General features: G+C 42.4%; 1 protein-coding gene across 10 annotated transcripts in view; it reads right to left on the bottom strand.

The window, feature by feature from the left end:
- The window catches only part of LOC308121614 (RNA-binding protein Musashi homolog 2), a 266,100-nt gene that overhangs the window by 232,314 nt on the left and 8,131 nt on the right, over positions 1-25,655 (bottom strand). For all 10 annotated transcript variants that reach the window (XM_080482944.1, XM_080482946.1, XM_080482949.1 and 7 more), the window contains exon 5: positions 21,673-21,714. In XM_080482944.1, the coding sequence (XP_080339070.1) occupies positions 21,673-21,714 (42 nt within the window). The remainder of the gene's footprint in view (positions 1-21,672; positions 21,715-25,655) is intronic.

Genomic DNA, 25,655 nt, shown 5'->3' with positions numbered 1-25,655 from the left:
GGCTTCAGTTCACCACCCCCCCCCCCCCCCCACAACCCCACCCCCACCCCCACCCACAACACCGCGTGCCTTCGGGCAGAAAAAGCCACTCTGGGGAGACTGTTGTACGTGGTTTCGATTGTTCCAATCTTGTTATCACTTCAGGCGCACGATGGAGAGACAGGTATGTGACCCTGACTCTGACCACCACCTGCCATCCACAGACGAGACCCCTGTCTCCCCAAACCCCCCAACCCCCGTCTACACCTCAGCCTCCGGTGCCGAGAAGAAAGAACTTTGCCTCTCTTCCTCTGCTTTGGCTTTTCTCCTCTCTCATATCCATCTGTGAGCCTGAGGGAGAGGGATACCTGCAACCAAAGGGTCAGTGGCATGGCAACCGAGTCAAAAGGCCTTCATGCCTGTTCCTCAGCGGGGTGCTGGCATTTACTTCCCCCTATACGCCCCCTCTGTTTCATCCTCAAGGCCCCGAGCCCCACCCAAGAGCCTGAAAAGAATTCCACTGTCCTTGCTTTTTCAGCTGCCTCCTTCTTCCTCAGTTAAGAAAACAATATTCCACAAACAAGAGAAAAGCGGAACTTCCCGTCCTTTTAAGTGTTGTGCAGGTCAAATGTGCCGTTTATTGCACTCTCCTCTCCTCCACTGCGCGATGCTGGCTTCTATACACGCGGACTCTTTTTGATGGAGGAGGGAAGTCAAACCTTGCGTTTCGTCTGGATTAATTTGGCTCTACACGGGCAAAAAAAAAATGTTGCCAACTCTTGTTCTTTTTTTTTTCTTTTTTTCCCTTTCGTTACAAAAAGAGAAGTGAAAATAGACTATATGTCTCGGCATGTCGTCGGAGATTTAGGTCGTGGAGAAGGTTTGCTTCTCTGTGAATTTCCATAAGACCTTATTTTCACAAACAGGCAAAGCAGGGCAGAGTGTGTCAGAGTCGGTCTTCGACCAGCTGCTTGTTGCTTCACAGTATGTGGGCAAGGTTTCCTGCAAGCTCCTAAATAGGTCACATTCTGGCTAAAGATGTCAGAAATTATAGTTACACAAGTGGATAAGCCGGAATACCTTGTTCAATTATGTTGTGATTTTTATCTGGTTTCCAGGAAATCAAATTGGTACATGATGCTTTTGCACCTGTGCCGTCTATCTTCACATTTCCTCCAACGAGCACCCACTAAAAATACTTTTCTTCTTTTTAACCTACAGAGTAATCCATAAAGAATATTTTTGACCCAAATTAAAGATGGATATAAACCAATCTGACGAGTCTTTTAGTCGAGACTTTTTACCGTTGTTCAAGCGCATAAACAAATTTCACGACGCTGTGGTGAACGCTGTTGGCTTTTAAACCTTTTTCAGTCAAGCCCACATACAGTAATAAAACTCCCAAAAAAATTGTGTGAAAAAAAAAACAAACTGAAAAATTTGAAAAAGCTCAGGCTGCAACAGGAAACCAAAATATTTGGTACATATCCCACCTGGTGGACTGGTTAGGACCCTCAATTAGATTCCTTTGGGCCTTTTATTTATGTTTTTGGTCCCACAGTTGTAAAACATTACGTTGGGTTAGATGGAGAGGATGGACCAACGACTAACTTTTTTTTTTTTTTTTTTTTTTTTACATTTTATTAAGATTTGGCTTCATAAATAAAATAAAAAAAACAACCTAAAACTCAGGTAAGGGCAACAAACACAGAGCGGGAGTACTGAACAACAAATGCTTTCTCATTTTTAGTGCTTTTGGGATTAATTGGATAAAAGTAATATACTGACTGTAAATATTTTCAGTGTCATGCATAATTTATAACTTGAGTGCATTCTGTTGTCAGCGGTTTAATTTGGTGTGGCTGCGTTGCTTCTTTAAAAAAAAAAACAAAAAAAAAAACTGTTAAAGACTTGCATGCACGCGAAACCCCAACGTGAGCCTGAGATCTGCTGTCCGACGGAGTTCAATTCATCAAGAGATCACCGCTCAGATTAACGAGACTGTGGATTATGTAAGTGTGTCGCGGGACACTTTCCGAATAATGAAATAAATGGACTATGTATGTGAATTCTAATGATTCTGTAAAGCTCATTAGATCTTCATAATGCCACAAGAAGCTGCGCTTGACACAAAGACCACCGCTGCTCCATAATGGTGCAAACCCGCGTAATTACTCTGCAAAATCGGCCTCCGTTCCTACATAACAAATCCCGGCAGAACTCAGAGGTTCAAAACCAAGTTACCACGAAATGAAAGAGAATCACGATCATTCACTTTGAGGAACTAAAACAACAGGTTTAAATCGCAAAAACAATCACAAACATGTACCAGCAGTTCTGGGGGTTTTTTTTTTGGGGGGGGGGGGGGCTGTATTAATTTAAGTAGAATTCCAACTGGAGTGTGTCAATATCAATGAACTGCAGGATTATTAAGTAAGGAAACACAAGACTTGTGCGGCATGATTATCTATGTTTAATTAGTGCAGCACAGGATGGCGAGAATGCAAATGGAACACAACAACATCTTGATTCCATTAAAGCCCATCGCGGGTTTGCTGCACAACAATCATGCATCCATTCTGAATCTGCATATTCAATGTAATCAATGACGATGCATCAGAGCCGGCGTTGACACACCTGTTGCAGCAGTGCAGTGCGGGGATGTACAGTAATCCACTGATGAGGCTCGCTTCCTCCACTGCACAATGTGGCACAGTATGCTCTGTTGTACTCATGATGGTGCTAAAGGAGGTGCTAACCTCAACCATCTTGTGGAGCGCTCAGTGACAGCGAGGGAAGGACTTGCCCAGAGTGAAGGAGCTAGTGGCAAGCTCATCGATCAAACACTGGGAAATGTCAGACGGCAAGTACAAGGCAGAGTTTTTATGCAACCCTCACGGCTGTCGAAGCTTTACCTCACAGGCAGCTGCAATGAAGAAGAATGTGCTCTTTGTTTCCTGTATATAAAAAAAAAAGTCCAGCCGAAAACAATCAGCGAGAAGAATTGCTGATTGCACGCGTGCACGACCTATTTTTTTTTTTCCCACACGTTTAATGATCACAACACCTTTTAACAAGATATTGCATGTTTATATACGTCGACAAGTTGTTTCTAGCAAGTTCCTCCATTTACAGCTCGATTTTCATTATTTACCATCGTTTGCTTTTATTGCACTTTTGTGCAGTTTTCTTACGAACATGCAACTTTATGTCTTTATGTGATACTCTCGGCAAAAAACATAATGAATCAAATAGAACACATTTTTAACAAGGAGCCATGTTATTTGCTATTTTTTTCCCCCACTAAGTTCTTTCTAATTTGTGTCTAAATTAGACTTTAAACACCAACAGAGTTCCAAGTTGACGCTCTTAAGACAAAAAACAAAACATGTCTCGTTTATGAAATTGTGAGATTACGGCTTGGATGGGAACTTCTGCACTGAATCCTGTCAAACTCTGAAATATGGGTGTATCTTTAAGCTTCAGCCAAGCACCAGAAGAAACTAAGGAACTATATTTAGGTTGGATCAGTTCCTCAGATTCGCTCATCTGATTGGAAGAACTAACCAAAAGGTTGTCGCAGGAAATGGACGGAGGCGGGTGTTTGGATTCTCCATTTTTTCATGTTCCAGATTTAATTGACTTTTCAAGAAGCCAATCACGCCATATGTGCTTCGTCCAATCCCCCACAGTTTGAGCCGATATCCAAGGCTGGGATAAATACCCTGCAAAGCTTCCATGCATAACAATGCTGGGGGAATAGAAATTCAACCAAATTTCGACTGGATGAAGAATAAGGACGTTTCCGGATGAGTCATCGTACGTCTCATGAGATGAGGGGTAAATCTGATGTGAAACTATTCAGGAAATATTGTTTACCCAGCACAAACCAAGAGCAAAATGAACATTTACCATGAAACAAAATGTGCAATTTGAAGCTGACAATACAATGTTGAATCGCGGACTAACATGCGAGGTTCGAGGCATATGATTCATACACATATTGAACTAAACGACACTGCAATCACGCAAAATACCTTTCAGTGTGTGGCTAATGTGCTTGCCTGTTAAATATCTACCTGACTCTTTACTTTCACGGGGACTGACACTGTTTACCTAAAGGCAACTAAAACGTTTCATAATCTGGAAGGTAATTGCGCAGTGAATCCAAATGGCAACGTAATTACTCGAGTTCCTTCTGACAAACCGTACAGCGCGGCGTTGAGACGGACCGCAGCAGGACAACACTTTACCTGCACGGCGGAGAGATAGTCCAACCTTCATATTCAATATAAACAAGAGGCAAAGGCAGCCTACAGAGGAGAGAGGATAAAGGAGAGCGGGGTTTTTTTTCCTGACAAAAGGCAGATAAGAAAGTTATAAAAGCTTTGGGAAAGAGTGAGGAAACACGGAGGGGAAAAGAGGATGAGACAGAGGAGGTAGTCTTCTGTCCAAGCCATTACCTTGCTTCTTCAGACGCTACACTGAGGTACGCGGGCACTGTTCATGGGATCGATCCATCTGTATACAGTAAAGAGCAAAACTGAGAAACCGCGCTCTAATTGCTGCCTATTTTGCCTTTCGCTTAACAAAACACCAATTCACCAATAAAAAGACGCAGTTTGCGACTGATGAATGCTGATGATCTTCCGTTTGCGAGCGCCTTGCAGCGTTTACCCCATGAGCGGTAAACGATTCGGGAAGGTTTAGGGAAATCTCTGAGATTACCACACAATAGCAGTACAGTGTTCCCCGCTTTCCTCTGATAATTTAGTTTCTCATAAGTAGTTCAGCTCCACTGTTTAATGCGTTGAGATCCTCTACTAAATATGCAATCCCATGTCTGATTCGGGTTCAGGACACTGGCGTGTCTGGATTTCACAAGTAGCATGGTAAACATCGACGAATTTCCAAATGTGATTTGATGCCAGTGAAGTAAATCTGCTCTTAATAGGGCTTGATATGAATTTGAAAATTTGCAGACAATCTCAACAAGCAAAATCAAAGGAACAGATCCAGGTGACTCGATGTGCATGCTCACTGGTCATGTTGGGTCTGGTTAAAATGAACCCTGGTGGGGTTATTGCATCTGTGTGGGCCATTTATGGGAGGGAGAAAACTGCCATCCCCTGCAGGCTGCACACCACACAGGCAGGCCAAGTCTGTCTGAAAAGTAGGTCTCTGTACGCTCGCAAACGTACTCTGGAGCGCTTCATTTCAAGTTGGATTGAAGTCTGGTCCGTTTTACAGGTCTTTAATCCGTGCTGTGTTCAAACACAAGAAGCGAGGACTTTGGATGCACTGCATCCTCGCAGTTTAGGGTGATTGATGTGCATAATGGAGGAATTCCTGCAGCTGCTCCAACTCCTTTATAACATTAAAAGGCTGTTTGAGAGTTCTAAGCTGGCAAAAATATCCCACACAATCATCCAACATGCAATCGAGCGCACAGCGTTGCTATATGTCATAGTAGCATGTCTTGTGTATACATCTCTAGTAATATTGCCAGTATGAACACGAAGAGAACCGAAGCCCTTTGAAAACTTCTATTTTCCCATCTTTGGTTTCAAGCAAGAAAGCACACCACAAGTGTGAACACTGCCTGAATCATTTGGATCTTGTGTTTTACCATATGACATACTTCATATATGTGCAAAACTACATATGTAAATGAGGGCTGAAACACACTGAGAATTGATGATTTGAAGAGCCCAGGCTTACAGTAGCTCATCTCCCATGCGAGTGAATCGTGTCTTCCTGTGACTAAAATGTGGTTGTTTATGGAGACTTGCGCCAGCATGCAGTCATTCCGAGATCTTTCACAGACTATTAGCAGGCTCATAGATGTCCATCACTTTTCCATTGTAGGCGTTGGAGCACTGCCTCGAACTTGGCATCCCACCACCAAACACTTCCTCGCATCCATCCATCTCCTCTACTGATTTATTCAATCCAGGGTCGCTGGGGCTGGAGCACATCCCACCTGGCTAGGCACGAAAGGAAGGGTGCGCAGGAGCCGCTCCATCACGAGAGAAACACAGACACTCGCTCACATTCATATCTGTGGGCAATTCAGAGTCACCAATTCACCTCAAAGGCATGTTTCTGGACTGTGGGAGAAGACGTCACCATCCACCACGACACCATGCAGTCCAGGACCCCAAAGCATTTCAATAAATACAAAAGTACAAGCAGAACTATGAAGTTCCCCTCGAAAAACCAACAATTTTAAAATACAAATCGAAAATGTGCTATTCTTTTTTTTCTTTTATCAATCTAAATGATTAAAATAACACAAATCATGTGTCATTTCATTTTACATTCTCACATTTGACAACTTGGAATGTTATAGAGATCTAAAAGGTGTTAATCTGAATCAGAATTTAAAATTATACTCATCCAAATTCTTTCCTCATGAATGCGGTGTAACAGTCTGACTTGTATCTTTAGTTGTACAGCCGGCATGCTGAATGCGCCATCCTTTTGCTGTTGTATCTCTTGATCACGGACCTCCTTTTCACTGGTTCTGGTGCCGTTGAGTCACAAAATCCAGCACCATCTGCAGGGCTCAAAGTCTTCTTTAAAGCCGCAGCGAAAAATATATAATTGTGCATAATGGTGCTTCAAATCGCAGCCTTTCCTCCATGTCCAAGGCTATGCTTTATTTGCTAATGTGTTAGCTCGTGGCTAATAAGTCTCTTCAGCGAAATGAGATGAGTGAAGCTTGTAAGGTGCAGCTGAAACCACTCCAGGGTGAACACCCATAATTTGGGTCCCGTGGGTGCCGCATTGTAATCAAACAATGTTAGGTCGAAGAAAAGAATTTGAGGAAATAAGGGGAGAGTAATGAAGGCCGTACTCAATGGCAGCACGTTTGCAGCTGTAATTTCAATGGCAAAGATCTTCTATTAGAATCTCAACAAGCCTTAATTTCATCAAGCCCGACCGCACTGAGCCGAGTGATGTCATTTGAAGAAGCTGTCTGCTTGAATGTGGCCTTCTGAGACGAGAAGCGCGGCCACTGACATTTAATTGGAGGACAGGAAGAAAAAAAAAAAAAAAGGTGATGGCAGCAACAGAGAGGAGACAAAAGGGTGAGGGGAATTTCTGTGACAACTTCACGTTTGTCAAAGAGATAAATAAAAGATGATAAACACGGATTAGAGGGGCCATTCTGTCTGTGGTACTCTCCCCTTTCTAGTCCCGGTGACTTTGAGAAATAAGTCTCTAAATTTAGCACCAGATTTATCAAGCCCAGGCAATCCAGAGGGGGGGGGGGGGGACTTGGGAATAGAGAGAGCAGAAGAAAGAGACAAGGTTGAAAGGTATCTAAAAGACAGGTGCAGCAGACAAAAAGATTGAGGGGAGCGGGGAGGGGGGGGGGGGGGGCATTGTCTGTGAGATCCTGTCCATCACTTGCCACTTTCAGAATGAAAATACATCTTCACTAATACCCCCCCCCCCCCCAACTCCACACACACACACATGCATATATCCATATATAGATATTTATATATACGTGCACACTGCAGAAAGACACATGAGACAGAGATGTGAATTTCAATTAAGCAGGGAAGGAAATTAAACTAGTGTTACAGTTATAAAGTCAACCAAGCAGATAAAGACTTTGATACTGCAAAGGGGGTGGATGGATGAGACCGAAAGACTCTCTCTCTCTCACACACACACACACACACACACACACCCAAACACACACACACACACACACACACACACACACACACACACACACACACACACACGGACAGATAACACAATCAAGGTCAAAAGAGGTCAAATGTTTCCCAAACTTCCACTTCCTGTCCACAAACTGTCCACCCTGGGATGCAAAACCTGGGGCCTCATTAGGTGGCACCTCGTATAATTACTAATGATGTTAATGAATTCCTTGCCACTATTTACTCTTAAGACATTCTGCTGGTGTTTTCTGGTGGAGGTCTTGTCCACTTTATGCAAATGAAGGGCTTCAGACAACATGACTCGCCACTTTTTCGAATATCTGTATTCCCATGAGGAAGCTGGAAAACAAGTCAGCTCAGTTTTTAAGATGATTCAAAATTCAGCCACAGTATTAGTCATTACTTGGGTGAATTAGCATCGGGCAGTTTTTTTTGTGTTTTTTTTCCAGTGGGGCGTGAAGGTCAAGAAGGGGGAGAAAGTTTGTGGACGAGGTGCCATGTTGGGAGTTTACCGACTACTTTGAACCGCGCTGGTTAGTCTTCGTTCCCAGCTCTTCCCTGCTGCCTGCCATTTGCAATAAACGGATTCTTGTCGTTTGGCGTTCCGCTTTACAAGACGAGTCAATTCGCGCGCCTCGCCTCCTCTCCCATCGATCGCGCTGAGATAGTCCTTTTTAAGATGCAAGATTTACATGGGATGCAAATTGTTGAAAAGGCCGAGGCGGCTCTGAAGCAGCAGCGTAAGCGCCGTGACTTCCTGTTGCCTCGCCCAGTAAAAGCTGCGCCGCCTCGCCTCGCCGAGTGTCACCGTATAATGGCTTGATCTTAACGTTTCAAAAGGATTCTTTGGCTGACAATCGCTGCACGTGGCGCCTGCTGGCACTCCTGTTCACAGTCGCTCGGCGCTCACTCAGTGGATGAAGTCCAAATGAATACAAAACACCTTGTCAATTGAGATTCAACTGATGCTGGTGTTTATTCATTTACCAATATACACATCTGCTCAGCATTACATGGGAGATTAACTAGTTCCATATGAAGGATTTATCTGAGTGGAGAGTCATCACGCACCTGTATTCCCTAATGACGTATGTAAGGGCTTCCCCTCTTACTCAATTAGTCAACTAAGTGGTTGTTACACACTTATTCCACGGAGGTATTTCTATTTTGGAGTTTTCGACGCCGCACGTCCCTCACTTTAAAAATCCGGGTTTAAGGAGAATGCCGTCCCACGGATTATTTAATAGTGTGTAATCAATCGAACAATTAACGGCGGCGACTCTTATCAATTTATTTGAGTCTCACCACATTTCATACAGCCCAAGTATGGATTAATCTGTTGTAAATGACTGTGTTCATTTGATAAAAGTTAATGAGGAAAGAAGGTGAAAATAATTTGGAGCAATATAAATGCAAAGCGAACAGAAGGTCAAAGTTGGCCTAATTAAAAGTGCTATAAAATTGGCCAGCGCTATAAAATTGCCGCATGTAGCTATCAATTAGAAATCACAAAATGGTCTTAGGCGGTAGCAGCGAGGAAATGAATCTGTCAACACTTTTCATTATTGTATGATAACGCGGGAGAAAATTAAGTCACAAAATAACTGTTACAAGCCAGACTTGACCCGAGTGTGCATTACCTCTGATTATTCCACATTCTGAACCAGCGACAGAGGGGTAGAAGGAGCGCTTTCATTTGGGGTTGGGGTTTTTTTTCCCCTGCATTTTTCCAACAAAGTGTCACAGGGGATCTTCTTTTAATGAATCAAGGTGAAAGCACAGGCAGTGGTCCAAATTCATGGCACCACATGTAGAGCATGTAGGTGCGAGAACACATTTTGGGTAATTTTTGTTTGCGAGCGATGATGCTTGCACAGCAGCCGCACACCTGCAGCGCCGTCGCAAAAGAGGCCGGATCTGAAGGAATAAATTACCCGTTGATGTGGTAGGAGCCGGTGTCAATCACAAACAATTAAATTAGGTCCTCTCATTCCCTTTAAAAGCAACAAGCTCCCCACCATGTGGCGGTTTTACTATAAATGGAAGTCCGCATTGGCTGCAGTCAAGAATTGAAGGGGAAAAAAAAAGCTTAAGAGAGGAAAACAGCCAGTGTGAGGTGCAGAGCTGTGAATGTAAGAAAGAAATTGAAAAAGTGCTTCCAAGACATGTGATATCCAATTTAAACTTGAATTAATTTTACAGGAAATAACTGAAATCTCACAATTGGCACAATAAATCAAATCTGCGAACAGCCGAGCGTGACTCTGACATTACCTCTGAATATCTTCTGAGAACGGATAATGTGCTGTAATTACTTCGGTTATTTGATGCCTTCAATTAACTCGGGGACAGTGGAGTTTTACCTAAAACAGTGGTTTAACAAATCCTTTTGTGAAAACAACGGTGGCCAGCATTAAAGATCAGCAGACAGCAGAGTGGGTGGAAGGGAAACGGAGTACAATGACAAGGTCACCGTCCCTAGAAGACTCCCAACGACTGATTTGTGTGTAGCAGTGACGCATTGTTATGTCATTGTTTGCCGTTCTGCAGAGATAATTAACAGTGTCACAAATATAGCGCAAACAGTATCGAGCTAAAGGTTTATTTCCATTGTTGGTGGAGAAAATACATAAAGACCTGTTGTTTGTCTGTAATAACCACTGGCATTACATTAATTAAACATCAATTACAGGCCGGTTGTGCACTTACGCCTGTTGATTTTGCCACTGCAGCACAAAGTAGCTTAATGCCGTTTAATTTTTTCCTAGATAAAATAAAAAAAACAGACAGAGGGGGAAAAAAAAAAAAAAAAAAAAAGGCTGCTTTTGTTACAAGGTCCATTTTGTTATTTGCAGCCAAAGCACTCAAATATAATATAGTCGTATTTGTGACTTCTGAGCTGGGAGCCACAAGTGTATAAGGTGCACTCTGAAACAACATCACTCTGGAGATGGTTTCATTAAGCATGAAAGGCATTAATTCTGACTCTGATATACAACTGTAAAAATCTGAATTTGAGCACCGTTCATCCATATACAGCGGTCTCTAATTGGGAGTCAAAATGGTTCAGATAATCATACGTAAAATTATTGTTTACCTTACCGCCCCTTCTTCTCCTTTATTTTGCAGTTGTTGTGCAGTAATCACGCTCTGTGTCAGTGTGGCACGCTGTACAATGGCGACATCAGTTTGTGCAAGTCCACAGTTCAATCACACACAGACACACACACACACACACACACACACACACACACACGTATTTCTAAATACAAATTGCATGTAGATACTAATTTTATTTTGCCACCACCGGTGCAGGATTGCATACGTGTCTGAATTCTTCTCCGGCTTGATTTTAATGCAAAATCTAATCTCCAGGACAGGCACATAAACAGACAAATACAAATTATGGCGGGCCCACATGAAAAACACAACACAAATTTATCCAGATGATAAAATATGATGTGGCTGACACTGCCTCCAATGAAAAATTATTGGCATGAGCCAACATGTCAGCGGTATAATCGTGAATGATGTGCGGAAGAGAAAGGTCACAGCTGAGGACCGAGGCATTATGTAGAGGAACAGCTAAGCTCTTTAGCACCCTGACTTAGATGCAGTAATTCAGCATTGAGGACTTGGGTGACCAGCATGTATTGTTTTTATTTTTCATTTCGCAGTGAAACATTGCAGCAGATATCCATCATCATATTGCCACCTTCTTAAACTAATAGCCATATTCATTTTTCTCACATTAGAAAAAGTCAAATGAATCAAATAATGTGTTGTAAGAAAAACATCGCTCTGGTGAAAAAATGATTTTTGGTCAGTTTCAGGAGGGATTTATATGTGAATAAACATCAGCGCAGATGAGAAAGTCAGGTTTTTTTTTGCCATTTAAGCGGAAAGATAGCACAATGTTGTGGAAGTGAATGACAGCCCACCCTGCATGTGACTGCGCCGAGAAAGTAGGTGAGGATCCCCGACATCAATGTGCAGCAGCATGCCTGACAACCCCTGCCCCTGCGTATTCTCCCTGCCTCGCTTTGTTATATCTCAACCCTCGCAATCTGTCTACTTCCTGCAACCTGCAACAATACCATGCAGATTTTTCTGCCACCGGGGCCATTTGGGAGCTATTAAACAGCGCCTTGGCAAAGCACGAGCAGTACAGTAGCCTTTCAGTACCCACCCCCTTAACATCAGGTGGAAATCCCAGAAATACTGGGCTCCACCGCTGGTGTGTGATTCTTATCGCAGGCAATTTGGTCTCCTGCATCTGAACTGCTTCAGAAGTTTGCATCTGCTCCGATGTATTATGCTAATAATCCCGCAACACTTATATCCTGTCAAACTTTTTTTTTTATTTTTTTTTTATTTTTAATCTTTTATCGGGCCTCATCTGTTGTCGAGAGACAGTGACTCACTTGGGTTTTTGGCATATTTTCATTAAACAACAGAGAGCCCGTGTTCTTAATGTGTTCGCCTAATTACATAATATTTATACATCACAGTGACAACAGATGCACCACAGTCACCTTCTTCTTAAGATATTTTGGGGTGCAACACAAAAGGATCAGCATCGCACAGCTGATGAGACTGACAAGTGAAATAACAGAGCAAGTATCCACAATGTGTAATTACAGCATGGAATATGTTTCCGTTTCTTGCTTATTATTTCTCCTCATGTTCGGTTATTATTAGATAGTTTCTTCATTGACTGTGTGAGAATAGTGGCAAAACCCATCATTACAGTGGTTTTTGGAGGGATTCAGGGTCTTAAGTAGGGTTAAAGGCACAACAGCGCCACAAATACAAAATACCCTCCCGTCACTGGGAAAATGTTTTATTTTATGCAACATCTTCACCGCGGGTTCAGTAATGTGTTGTAAACTAGCACTTGAACCTGAAAAGGGCAGCGAAAAATGCAGCAAGCATCACGATTAATCACAGCGCCAACAATGGCACAGCTAATAAACCTGACGGGCTTGTCGAGGTGAAAGAATATCATTCTTAATCTGAGGTGCCAGTGTCCCAGAAGAGAGAGAGAGAGAGAGAGAGAGAGAGAGAAGAAGAAAAAAAAGGAATCGGGACAGCACAGAAAAAAGTATGAACTGTCACACGACGTCAAAGTGAGAAAGACCAATCTGGCAGGCGAGATTCCAATATCTTACTCTACAATGACAACTGGATCCAATCACGGCAGAACACTTCAGCGAGTTGGTCAGGCAATCTTCCAATCAGACAGACACTTCCAGCACAAAATGATCGCACTTAGGCTTTTCTTTTACAATTACACAAACCAGAGGTGCACCGTGTCCACTGGGTGTACAAAACCTCGCCGTGAGGAAAGGCAACCTGTATTTAGGCTGATTTGTAGAAACGGAACATGTTTAACCCATTTTGCTGCACATCGATGTGTTAAAAAAAAAAAAAAAAAAAAGACGTTTAAGTAGACATAGTGCATTTGTGTGTTTTCTTTAGAATTTCCTGTGTTACCGTGCAATTAGAAAATTATGAAATCTTTTTCAAATATATTAGGCTGCTTTCTTGCATTGCAACTTTACACATTTGTATCACATCAAGGTCAACAAACACTGCAAAAAAAAAAAAGGAGATATACTAATAAACAGAATCCTTTAATCATATTGAACTTTTCTTCACAATGTCAAAAAATGCTTAACAAAAGGAAATACAGACAATAACAAAAGCAGCCAATGGACAGAAAAGGTTTCACTATTACACGAAATTTAATTTAAAGGAATGCCGAAATGATTCGAAATATTTCAAAACACACGGTGTGACCACGACGCCGTGTGTAATCCATGACAACAAACTACTTCTTGTCTTCTTCCGTCTACAGGAATTGTAAGAATTGTCTATAGAGCTGTATGTCTGTTGGTAATAATTTCATACATCTGGACACACCTGAGCCCCTCTGGCTGTGATTGGCACCGTTCAGTCTTCGCTGTAGCGATCCCAGGCTGCATGTTGGCCGGCAAAAACCCAGACGTAACGCATCTGAGAGGAACCGAGACTTCAAAGCTGGACGGAGAGGCGACGTGTCCCACGACACGGTGGACGTCATCCCACTAATTGAGCTGGACGTCCACTTTTTTAATTATCCTTAGCATTCACACACACACACACACACACACACACACACTCAAGAAAAGGTCACTGTTAAAATAAATAAATAAAAGCAGAAAGGAGTCTCTCCCTGAAGTGATGACTTTCAATGTTAAGTGCTCCTCTGCTTCAGACACAATCTGGGCTTCCAACACTGGACGGGCGGAGACTCGAGAAGATTGAAAAAAGATGTTGTTATCATGACAAAATTAACCAGACGGGCCAATCCACCTGTCACATTATTGCAGCGCGCTAATGCAGAGGAGTGCTCCAGCTGAAGAGGGCCCAAGGTCATTGTCACTGCTGGTTTGTGCTGACCAAGGCCACTTAGATCGCCGGCGACATTGTTGTGATGAGACCACGAGAAAACCAAATACAACCGAGCAAGGGAGTCTCGTTTTTTTTGGGTTTGTGTGTGTGTGTGTCGCTGTATCAACACAAAAACAACACATTATTAGCCATAATTCAAAATAGATAAGTAGGACGTTGTTATTTTTACAATTTCACAATTGTTATTCTCAGACCAAGTAGTAATTCTAAGTTGAATGCGGGACATCAAAATGTCCCGTTAAATTATATTAATAACAGCCGCTGATTGGATCTATGAGCGTTAAAAAGTGTAACCCTTCCCATGCCAGTTGGATGCTCGTTTTCTCGTTTCAATTAGTCTCCATTACACCCAATAAACTGTGTTATACAAATGTGTGTTTAAACTAAATAATTGATGGTTTCACCCTCCACTTAAGATTTGTCCTTGAAAACTGAAGTCGTGCTGGGATCGGCCCCCTCCCCTTTATTCACCTTCTCTCAGTACTTAAATACCTGAAGTCCGTCAACTGAACTGAAAGTCTCCCCGGTTGTTGCGGATTGTATTTTTTTTATTTATTTTTTTTGGTTTGTTGTTGCTTTGGCATGAATCACAATTGATTTTATTTCTGAATTCCTTTTGAAACGAGGACCATGAGTAAGGCGAAGGGGAGCGGTGGGTGGGGGGGGGCGGGGGGTGGGGGGGTGGGGGTAGTGGTGGTGGACGCAGCCCTGTGATGCACTCGCCCCACTCCGACCTCGTACACATTAAACTTGCCCGTGTGCTGTTTGTATTTCTGTGTGTACACGGGTCTGCGTGCGCGCCGAGCCTTTGATAAGAAGTCTTGAGAGGTATAGTGGAGGACCCTGCCCTCCTCTCTCCTGCTCTCCTCTCCTCTCTATCCTGGCTAGCAGGCTGTCCTCATTACTGTCAGTCAGCATCAGGTTTAGCAGTGCCAGACTCCTGCACAGCCCTCTGTCCTCTCTGCCCTGCCAGCACTAGCCTGCCTGACTGCTGCCATTGGTAAGCATTGTAAGAGCCCCTCAATCCGCTGGAAAACCTAATTACTCTCCACCCGCAACCAAGGAGACCGGAGCAGAAAAAGAGGGAAGCGGAGGACAAGAAGAATCACACACACATATCCTCCCGTTTATAAGCGCTCTGGCAATTATTCAAACAAAAGAAATGTGTGCTCATATTATATCTGCCGCAAAAAAAAATAAAAAATAATTACACTAGCATTCACATTTACAAATCATTTATCTTTCCATTGAAGTATAAATATTGGCGGAAAGCATAAAAAAAAAAAAAAAAAAAAAAAAAGAACACAAGATCCATTTAGAAAGTGTAAAAAAAAACAAAAAAAACAAGCAGGAATCAAGCTGAGCATCGCTTTGACTACCCGTTAACTGGGTCACTCAGTTGGTGATTGTGTCTGACCACCAAACAAACAGTCATTCATATGTCTCTGCTCTGGCCCCATTTTCATCTGGAGCAGTTCCACTGAGGCCGCCGAAAGCAAAGGAGCCGACGGGTCAGGGATTTAAACCCATCTCCAGCTCCAGCACAGCAGCCATTACCACCGGGGGAAAAACAACTCCTCGTGTCATCCGCCATCGCAGGCAGGCTTTATTTATGTTGGCTGCACATCTGCTTCTTTCTTTTCTTTTTTTTCCTTTGCAGGGGTGAGAGGAGAATGACAGTGAAGAATTCCCATCAACTTGCTTGTCAATTTTCCGTCGTCTTGGTCAAAGTTTTCTCTGCTCACCGTCAGACGGTCTCGTTGAAACGTCGGTGCGTTTAGAGTCAATTGTTAAAAATAAATAAATAAACTTTTATAAGTGCATTTATTCTGAGAAAATGTGTTTTTCACTGGACATCTCGGTCACTCACGGGGATAAGTCCTGTTCCAAGAGGCTTGATATGTAATGTCAGGTTTGGATAATAGCCCGCACACACAACATTTCTGTATGTTTCCCTGTGTACTTTCTGTGAGGCAAAAATGCCTCAAAACACTAACGAGAAGTCATCTCCTTTCACATGGGGAATATTTTGGGAGGGCTCGTTGTCATAAAGTGTGACGCTCAACACAGATAATGACACAGCATTCGGTTGCGTGCATTCGATTACGGACTCTTGTCCTTGAATATTCTTTGGTGCGCGTGCAGCTGTGCAGATCGGACTTGGAACGTGGGGGAAGCTGGTGCTTTTAATAAACTCACGGGGACATTCAAATGGGCTGGCAGCTACGGAGGTTTCTTTTTTCCCAGCAGTGAGCTGTGTCATTTGAAATCAAGATCCTTTTGAGAAGGGGGAATATCATAATGCTAAATCTAGATCAAATAACCGAGCAAGGTGTAAAACTGGATTTACAAGACCTTGTAATCCTGAAAGACTGGGTGGAGAGATGCGGCAAAGAGCAAGGAGAGGGAAAGAGCAAGAGGTGAAGAAAAGTCAAAGAAGACCACATGTATTACAGTTTGAAAGTTGTGCAAAACTAGAATGAAAGATATGTGTATATATACAGTTTTATTGCATGACACCTGTGTGTGTGTGTGTTTTTTTTAAAGCGAGTACACACACACAGACACACACACACACACACACACACACACACACACACACACACACACACACACACACACACACACACACACACAGTCTCTGTGAGGGATGTGTGGTACGCAGACAAGTGGAGGAGGTGGGGGCACTGGTCAATGTGCCATTTGCAGAAAAAGAGAACGGGGAAAAAGAGAGCATGACATGTAAAGACAGAGCGAGTCGATGAGAAGGAAGGCAGTTGGGGGGGGTGGGGGGGCTCCAGCTGCCAGAGACAGGCCAGCACTAACGGCGGGCCACGAACACGGGAGCCACAGCTACAGCTGTCACATGCCAGAGTAAAATTTGGGACAGTGCTTTGATGGTATTTCTGACTGATAGCCCCGAATTACCAACCAATGCACAAGCATGGCGATCCTTCCTGCTTGCTGACATTAAAGCAGGCAGTTTAATAGCAGAAGTAAGAGGACAGAAAAATGTCAGTGCAAAGAAAATAAACAGAATTGCTAGAAGTGTTGTCACAGCTGCTTGTGTGGAGCGTCTATTTGTTAGCGGATACAGTGTTCTTCCTTCCTGCATCCCAAAGCCTGCCGGAGACACGGCGACGACCTGTTCGAGATGGCTTACAAGGCAAATCCCTTCATGAGGTGCAGGGAAAAGGGTTACGCCCACTGCTCCGTAAATGGATGCTGCTCCTTCCTTTCATTTCCATAACAAGCCATCAGAACTCATCTCCCACTGAAGTGGCCACAGTCCCACTGGCAATTAAAATCATGCTGGGACATGCCATGGCTGTGTGTGACTCCACTGTGGGAAACAAAAGTAGCGGCAGCAGCGGTAATGACGCCAGCGGTTGAGTGGTAAATCTCGAGCAGTGTCGGCAGACCCCGTCTCTTTGATTTCTCGGGGAAACTCAGAGCGGGCCTCGTTTACATGTTTCAGTTTGAGCCTCAGTGAGAAATATCAAAACAAGGAGACGGCAAGAAACAGCCTCATCTGATCTGCGTCTTCTTTAGCACCTTCGCAACACAGTCACAACACTCAAAAGGTGGGCGGGTTGTTGATTTATTTAAAGATTTGTCAGTGAGCATCTCTACAAGGCTTAAATTTGGGAGAAAAAAAACTCATGTGCAATAATCAGACTGTACAAAACTATATGGAATCTGCCTCTCAGACATTTAATTCCTGAAAACTTTCTGACCTCAGGGGTTTTTCTCACCGCACTTTAATATTGATTGGCCCTCCTCACCTGAAAAGAAAGCCTATGCCCATGTCATCCTGACATCCTTTAAGGATTTTTTTGAATTAAATATGAAATGAGGCTTGTTGTATCTCAGTGGCAAAGCTACATCTCACAGCAAAGCCCATATATCCAACAGCTTCTCTAAAGAAAAGAAAAAGAAAAAAAACAAAGTCACCCAGAATCTGCATAGATAATTAGATGATACGCGTCGGGATCTGTCTGATTCAGCTGGATTGGTGATTGATCAATAGCATCTCACGTTTGCTTCACAGTTATTAATCAGAGCGGCATGTTACAATCTCTGGGGAGCAAAAAGAAAAGCCTGTGTTTTCACACTTGCCAGGCACTCGACACAACGGCTAACCAATTTCCAGGTTGAAATCCTGGATATGCTTTTAAACAATGCTGCGGAAAACAAAATAATTTGAGCTGCTGAATTATTTCGGTCGTCCTAGCTCTATTAACAGCCACAATTCAAAAACAATCTCCTATAATATCATCACTATCTACTGCGAGTAAGGGGCGTTAAATAAAGTGATTCTGAGGAGGTAGCGGGGAATAATGCTCTGTGGTGCGACTGAATGTTGATATACTGAAACCTTTCCACAGACATGCTGGCATTCTGAAGCTACTTTTAGCTGCCTATCTAACAAAGCCATCCCCAGCCAGGTTCGGAGGAGGCGAGGCATAAATGAATGTGCATAAAGCACTTTGCATCACATCATCATTGTTTAATCCTTTCATTCTCGTCTGTCAGTCATCCTCAGATGCAACCTAATCCCTGAATATTTGTGGGCCAGTCTATATTGATACCTTTGACATGACTTGTAAGCACAGCTTCCATTTATTACACAAAATGTTCTTTTTTTAAGTCCCAAGATAAGGTTTTAGATGGGTGACATTATTCATTTGTAATGTGGGTGCCAGTTTGCATTTCTTTAGTCTGCTTCCTTTGATTGACGGAGGCCTGTGGTTATCTCCCCTTTGTGCCCTTTACCAATATCCTGGTGCAGATGGTCACAAAGAGGAAAAAAAAACCCAAAAAAACACATAAGATTACTCGAATCATACATATATATGATTCTCAAACCCCGAGCAGGGACTCAAAGGCAAAAGGAGGCACTGTGATTTATTTGTTCCATATCTGCAGGAATATACACACCAGTATAGCAACAATGTGCCTTTTCATGACATTAACACACATTGCAGGCAACTAAAAATAACCCACGCGTCTCGCTTTCCTCCGACTTGACTTTGGCATACTTGTTACATCAGATTTGAATCAAACTGGGAGGTGAGTCCACTTTAACATGCCCTAATCAATATGTTGCCAAACTCCTTTTGGTGTGTTTCTAAGCGCCTCTCCACGCTGGAGGTGTCCGTGTTTTGGGGCAGTGTCAGGTGTGTCTGCTGATACAAGTTGTTTTTCCTGTGATCCTGCCATCCCAGTGCAAACACCTTCAGTTGTTTACAGTGAAATGTCCTCCGTGTTCACCTTCACCTCCTGTCTGTTTTCAGCATTACTCTACGTGATGTACATACTGTATGGTTCTGCCCCCGCTGCAAGCGCTCGGCAGCCAGAGGTCACCGGCAGGGTTACCCGGGTAGGTCATTGTTAGTCGTGAGAAAATTAGCGCTGATTGGTCTCGTCACGACTCGCTCTCCGAAAGCTCGTGCCACCGAGGCACCTGCCAAGCTGAGCTCCTTGAAACAAAAACGGAAAGAAAAAAAAAAGGAGAAAAAAGAAAAACCTATTCAACAGCTGCACGAGCAGCCAGGCAGGCAGACGGCGGAGGGGGACGAGGGACAAAGGAAAGCACATGCAAAACAGGGAGGACTTTCTAAATTGGAAGTTCAGAATAGGACTTTTTTTTTTTTTTTTTAAAGGTCTTAAATCAATTGAACATAAAGTACAAACCCATGCAATGTTAATCTATCTGGCTTAATCCCATTGCTTTAAGATCCTTTATAATCCACATTCAATACGGCCATTTTTCTTTTCTAACAAGCTCGCCCTATAGCCATTTTATAAATCATTGGTACAAGGCCTGTGCCGTGCCACCAATTCGGTTATGGTGTCATTATTCCTGAGTTATGAATCACACAGAATAGAGTGACAAATATGTTTTAGACCTGTAGAACTGCTCAAAATATTGTATTTCCTTCTGAGTCATTGCAAAAAAGAAAAGGGGGGAGCATAATGCAGTTTAAAAAAAGATAAGCAATAACCACGAAACCAAGAGGAGCTTCTTGTTCACTTAGAAATTGGAGGCATCATCAAACATCTGAGCTGTTTTATTGCTTCTTTGACTTTTATGAGCAAGACTGAAAAGCAAAGAAGTTATAGTGATATACTTGCCATGTAAAAAAAAAAAAAAAGAAGAAGAAGAGAGAGAGAAACACAAGTTGCTGAAGCATATGCCGATACCCTTAAGTCACCATGTGCTCTGGCTTTGAAAGCCTGCCCTGCCAATTCCTCATTCGAAACCTGAACAACTCTTTAACAATGCCTCCCTCCGATCCAGTGGAAAGGAGAAAATCTATTATCGATTTCCACCTGGTTTGGGTGGAAAAAAGCCCCGATAGTGATGCTGAAGCCGACACAGTGAATGCTGGGGGATGGTGTGAGAGGGCATGTCAACAAAGCCCTTGACTATGCCACAGCACCATCTGCACATGCTGAATATTTAATTGTCAATAGAACTGCTCGAGACCAGCAATCAAGAAAAGAAAAGATGATACGCATCATGAAGAGCTTGCGCGACACTTCCTACATGATTGGAGTTGGGCTTAATTTTTTAGAATCGCTCATTGTTTCACTGCTAATTGTCACAATTTCTACATGCATGCAACACAATAAAGATGTTTCTAAATCACTTTTGTCATTCAGTCCCATTCATCTCCAAACGCGACCGAAAACAACTCAACAGACTTCTAATTCAGCCAGTGACTGTGATTCATCACTGTCAGCCACAAGTCACCAATCACTTCTCGCGGAAAAAAAAAAAAAAAAAAAAAAAAAAATCAGCCGGCTTCATGTGAGCCTCTTCACTTAATAACACAACGCACTCTTTTACATTCATGTATGCATTCAGGAAAACAAGAACGCGGTTCAGAAGGGGCTCCGTTCACATTTCCACCTTTCCACCCAGAATGAAACTCTTCTGCACAATCACAAGCATCTTTTTCGGGCGCATGACAACCCGCCTCCCGTCACTCACAACTCCCATCAAGTCAATAGGCGAGACTCCAAAAGCAAGATGGGTTCACCACTTACACTCCGCTCCATCAACGAAACAATAACCCAGATTTATTACCCCTACGTCCTGAAATGGGAACCCTCTGCTACGATGGGACTACATTGTAATATTAAGACGTGAGAGTTCCTCTCCAAACATTCGCCGGTGAAAACAGCCAATGATGAGCAATGGAGAAAAAAAAAAAAAAAAAAAAAAGCACAACTTGAGAAAAGCGCTGGAGGGGGAGGGAAAAGAAAAAAAAAGTGATGTAGGCATAACACAATAAGGTTACATGGGAAAAAAAATAACCTCAATCATGCTGAAAATGTATCTTTAAATGTAATATTTTCAACTTTAATTGGTTTGGTGAAACAGTGCAGACAAGGTGAGAACAATGGATGGAGCCTGGGTGTTTATGTCTCTTTGTATCTGCCGCTTGAGCGCACAAAATTGGGTGAGCCAGTGACATGAGACATAATCATTTTCTTTGAGTGAGGTTAGTGACCAATTTATTCTTACCTTAGGCTGGGCGCGACGGGGAAAGGCAACCTTAGGATCAATCTGGAAAACAGGAAAGAGGGACAGAGCTGTTGGTACAGGAAAGGGTAATACAGTATATATGATGGGTGAATAAGAGTAAAAGAATAAGATGTTCAGGAATTAAGCATTTTTATAACTGTGGTGTATATTTGTAATTCAACTTAGACATTTGACTTTCAAGTAGTGAGAAGTTAGATGTGCAATTAAGCATAGGTGACGATCAATACACCATTTGTTCTTTCAAAGCAGTAGTATTTCTCCACTGAAAAAGTTGACGAATTCAAGAGTGGCCAAGTTATATCGATGAGCGTTTCTATTTATGTTTCTTCAAAATTAAGTTTTAAAATCAACTTCATAGCCTTTTTAGTTCTTGCTAGGTTTTTTTCTGTCTTTTATAAAATAAACAATTTAAATACAGGCTCAAAGTTATGATAGAATTTGAATGAAACAAAGAATTACAATGAAAATGGTTAGAAACTCATCTAAGTTCAGAAACAACATACAGTCCAATTTCATCTTGAGTGGGTCGGACAGGTAAAATACTGCCATAATAACCCTTTATGTTTAAATCTTAAAGTTTTTCCTAGTATACGTGACGAAAACCCAAACAACTGCTTCTGAAAATGACGACAATCTCAACTTGAAGCCAATTCTAATGATACCTTCCAGTGCAAGATAGGGGGAGTTTGTAACATTTCTTTTGGACTTTTCACTCTGACCACGTGGCTTTGAGGCGAGTTTGACAGCAACGACATAACTATCTTACATGGCAACATCACCGAAATCTCAGCCCGGGGGTTGTGTCCAAAACGCTTGAGAAATTTGTGCGAATAAATCCGTATTCTTTGAAACGTTTACAATTTCTTTGGTGGTTTGGCAGACCAGTTTTGAGCCTCTTGCAGGCTGGTTTTTTGCCCACGGACCTTATGTTGGACACCAATGGGTTAGAATATGTGGTTATGTCTGTGCATGTGACCCCGCCACTACCAAAAAAAAAGCTTCAAAGGTGCGTCATTCAAGTTAAATATTCAGTTTTACCAAAAGATTAGTCAACACAAGTGTCCACATGTCTACTTATGTAAAGACTAAATATGTTTACAAACTCATCTAAAGAGAAAAATAATCATCTTGCAAGGATACATTCGTTTGAGCATCTTTCAAAACTACTAATTCAGAGGTACTGAAGTTTGAAACTAACTGCATGTGAGTGAACCAACAGAATCTGTAATAAAATCGTACAAAAACCACTTCTTGGACTTGACAATGGCGGTACTGCATTGTTCTATCAAATCTGACATCTTTCTCTGCTTATACACAATAGAGGAGGAGGTCGCGTCGAGGTTGCGGGCAGCTTTCTGCAGCCAACATCAACATGTCAGCTAAACAAATGGAAAGCAGCACTTCAACGTCGTAGTCTATAATTTTATAAAATATTAAATCAATGGCCAATTCTGTGTCTGTTCTTATTGACCAGTTCATTTTCAAAACGCTATTTAATTCACTAAGCGTGCAGTAAAACAACCTTATTATTCACTACATTAGTCCCTGCTGCAAAATGGCTTTTCCTTTGAATTTGTCGTTGGCCTATTGCCTAACCTGGTCCCTTGTAAATTACACAGGTGCACAGATTTGCCCCGATATGTGGTTTTGATTTCCAGTGACTGAGCACAGCGATGCATTTGAAAAGCAATGACCAACATCGGTGACCTCGTTGCTCCCTGTTGCAAATGATCCACAAGTGATGAAGCTCAATGACACAATCTCGGCACAATGCTACTTGCATTGGGAAATGCACTTTAGTGTAATTACTGCCGGTGACTGTCTGCCTTCTGAATTTGACGTTTGAAAAGGAAAAAGATCTTCAGGAGAAGGAAAGCTGCATGTAGCGTGGAGGCCGGCCACGCCAATGTTCTGCCGGTCATGGTCGCAGCCGAGGCTCGCTTTTATTTTAGGCAGGAATCGCTGATTGAATATGACAGGGAGAAAATGAGAGTCTGAGGCCGGTGACGCCTCCAGATATTGCCAAATAACCGGGAGGATGCGTCAGATCAGCCTGTTTCTCCATCTTGTGCTTGTTATCTCATTAGCTTCATTTTCCTCATTAATTTCACTGGTATGAAGGTATGTGGCGGGGGGTCTCATCAACCTTGCACTTACAGAGAAGAGGAACCGTCACAAACAACAATGTCATCCTAAATTGTCCTCTGCCTGGATACGGACGGATGAGGGAGGAAACACGTTAAAGAAGCTCGGCAGAGAACCTTTTGCGGCTTGTTTCCATATGTGTTGCGAGGAATTATTTACAGTTGCTTTATCGAGGCTATGCGTTCGTTGCAAGTCACCTCCGTCGGCACAGATGGATTTACTTAAGAAAATGATCTCGCATCACGCCGAGGAAAATAATGGAAGGAAAACCCGAGAAAAGACGCCATCTGCACGGATCAATTAAGCCATTGAGGCTGACTCGGTTTTAATCTGTTTGAAGGGAGAGCATGATGTGCAATGTCACTGTCATCTTTTCTGTCTGTCTCACTTATTGCCGTTATCGTTCTAAATCAGGTCAAAATGAGAAATGAATTCAATAACACCTGGGCACGGTAGCCCTGCTTGTAATGAATTTCATTTAAAGATTTGTTTTAGCACTTAGCCCCCAGGCATAACCAATTCAAACTCAATTATTTTGTGCACCCTATTTGAGCAAAGACAACACATTATACTCTGAATACCAAAGCCCTACACTTGGTAATGTATCTCACTTTTTAAGCTTATACAATACATATCAAACCTCCTTTCGTCACACTAATTGTTTTGTCTGTCCTGCTGAGAATTTCCACTCACTCCGATGATGTCAGTCTCTTCACTACTGCAGCACAAATGTCACACGGCTGTCTCCTGCTTTAGAATATCACTGTCAATAAACAGGAACAATTACACGCACAGATTTTGTGCTGAAATGATTCTGCAGATTGTTTAAAATCCCACTCGCAGCCGCGCAACCAAATTAGGCAAGGAGGACTTACTAACCAATCCTTCTGAGAAATGCTGTAGCAGCACCTTTTTAGGTCACAACGAATGATGAATAGCTCCTTTGAGAAATGTGAAATTATGAGGAGGGGAGATGTAGCAATTGTTTCCCTTTGCTTTACATATTAAGCAAAGTAGGGCTTTAATGTAGGAAAAAAGAAAGAAAAAGCCTGTATACTTGTGGCCAAGGGCTAAAACATGCGCTACCCTTTGCACCGGATAACCATACCAGTGAACCAGAGATTATGTTGACTCAGTTTCACCTGATATTTCCTTTGTTTGTTATGTAACACACACCATCAGGTTTGGGATCAGTTGACTGGACCTTGGCAGTACACTTGTATTTTCTCCTTGAAAATGGCTTCATCCAACACTAACTTTTTAAAAGATATTTGTGGTCTTTGTTGTTTAAGACAGTACTTTTTTTTTTTTTTTCTCTCTAATAGGTTGGGCAAAACATTCCTCTTTCACTTTAATTTTAGCATTCCCCACCTACATCAGCTGAATCAGTGGAGTGTTAATCGGTGGCTTCTGGAAATGGATTCTGTGGACAATTCATGAGCTTAGAGAGTAGTGGAAAAAGGCGAAGTGCCATTAAAAAAAAAAAAAAAAACACTTTGAAGCTAATTAGACACCGCAAATTGAAGACATACAACTGCATGCGTAAATCTGGACGTCTGGCTCAAATGTAACTGTGTGGTCATCATGTAACTGTGGTAAAAATACCTTATTAATCCCCATCAGGACAGCATTTACCATGGAAACACATCCCAAACAGCACATAGATGTTTAGAAATGTGACTTGGAGCTGAATGATTAATATGGCCGAACCACACACACACACACACACACACACACACACACACACACACACACACACACACACACACACTGCTGGAAGGTCTCACCAAACTATCATATTGTGTTGTGTCATTTGG

Source organism: Lipophrys pholis, assembly GCF_963383615.2.
Source record: "Lipophrys pholis genome assembly, chromosome: 16".
Lineage (NCBI taxonomy): Eukaryota > Metazoa > Chordata > Actinopteri > Blenniiformes > Blenniidae > Lipophrys > Lipophrys pholis.
Note: the sequence above shows the minus strand (reverse complement) of the source record. Positions and strands in the feature narration are given on the sequence as shown.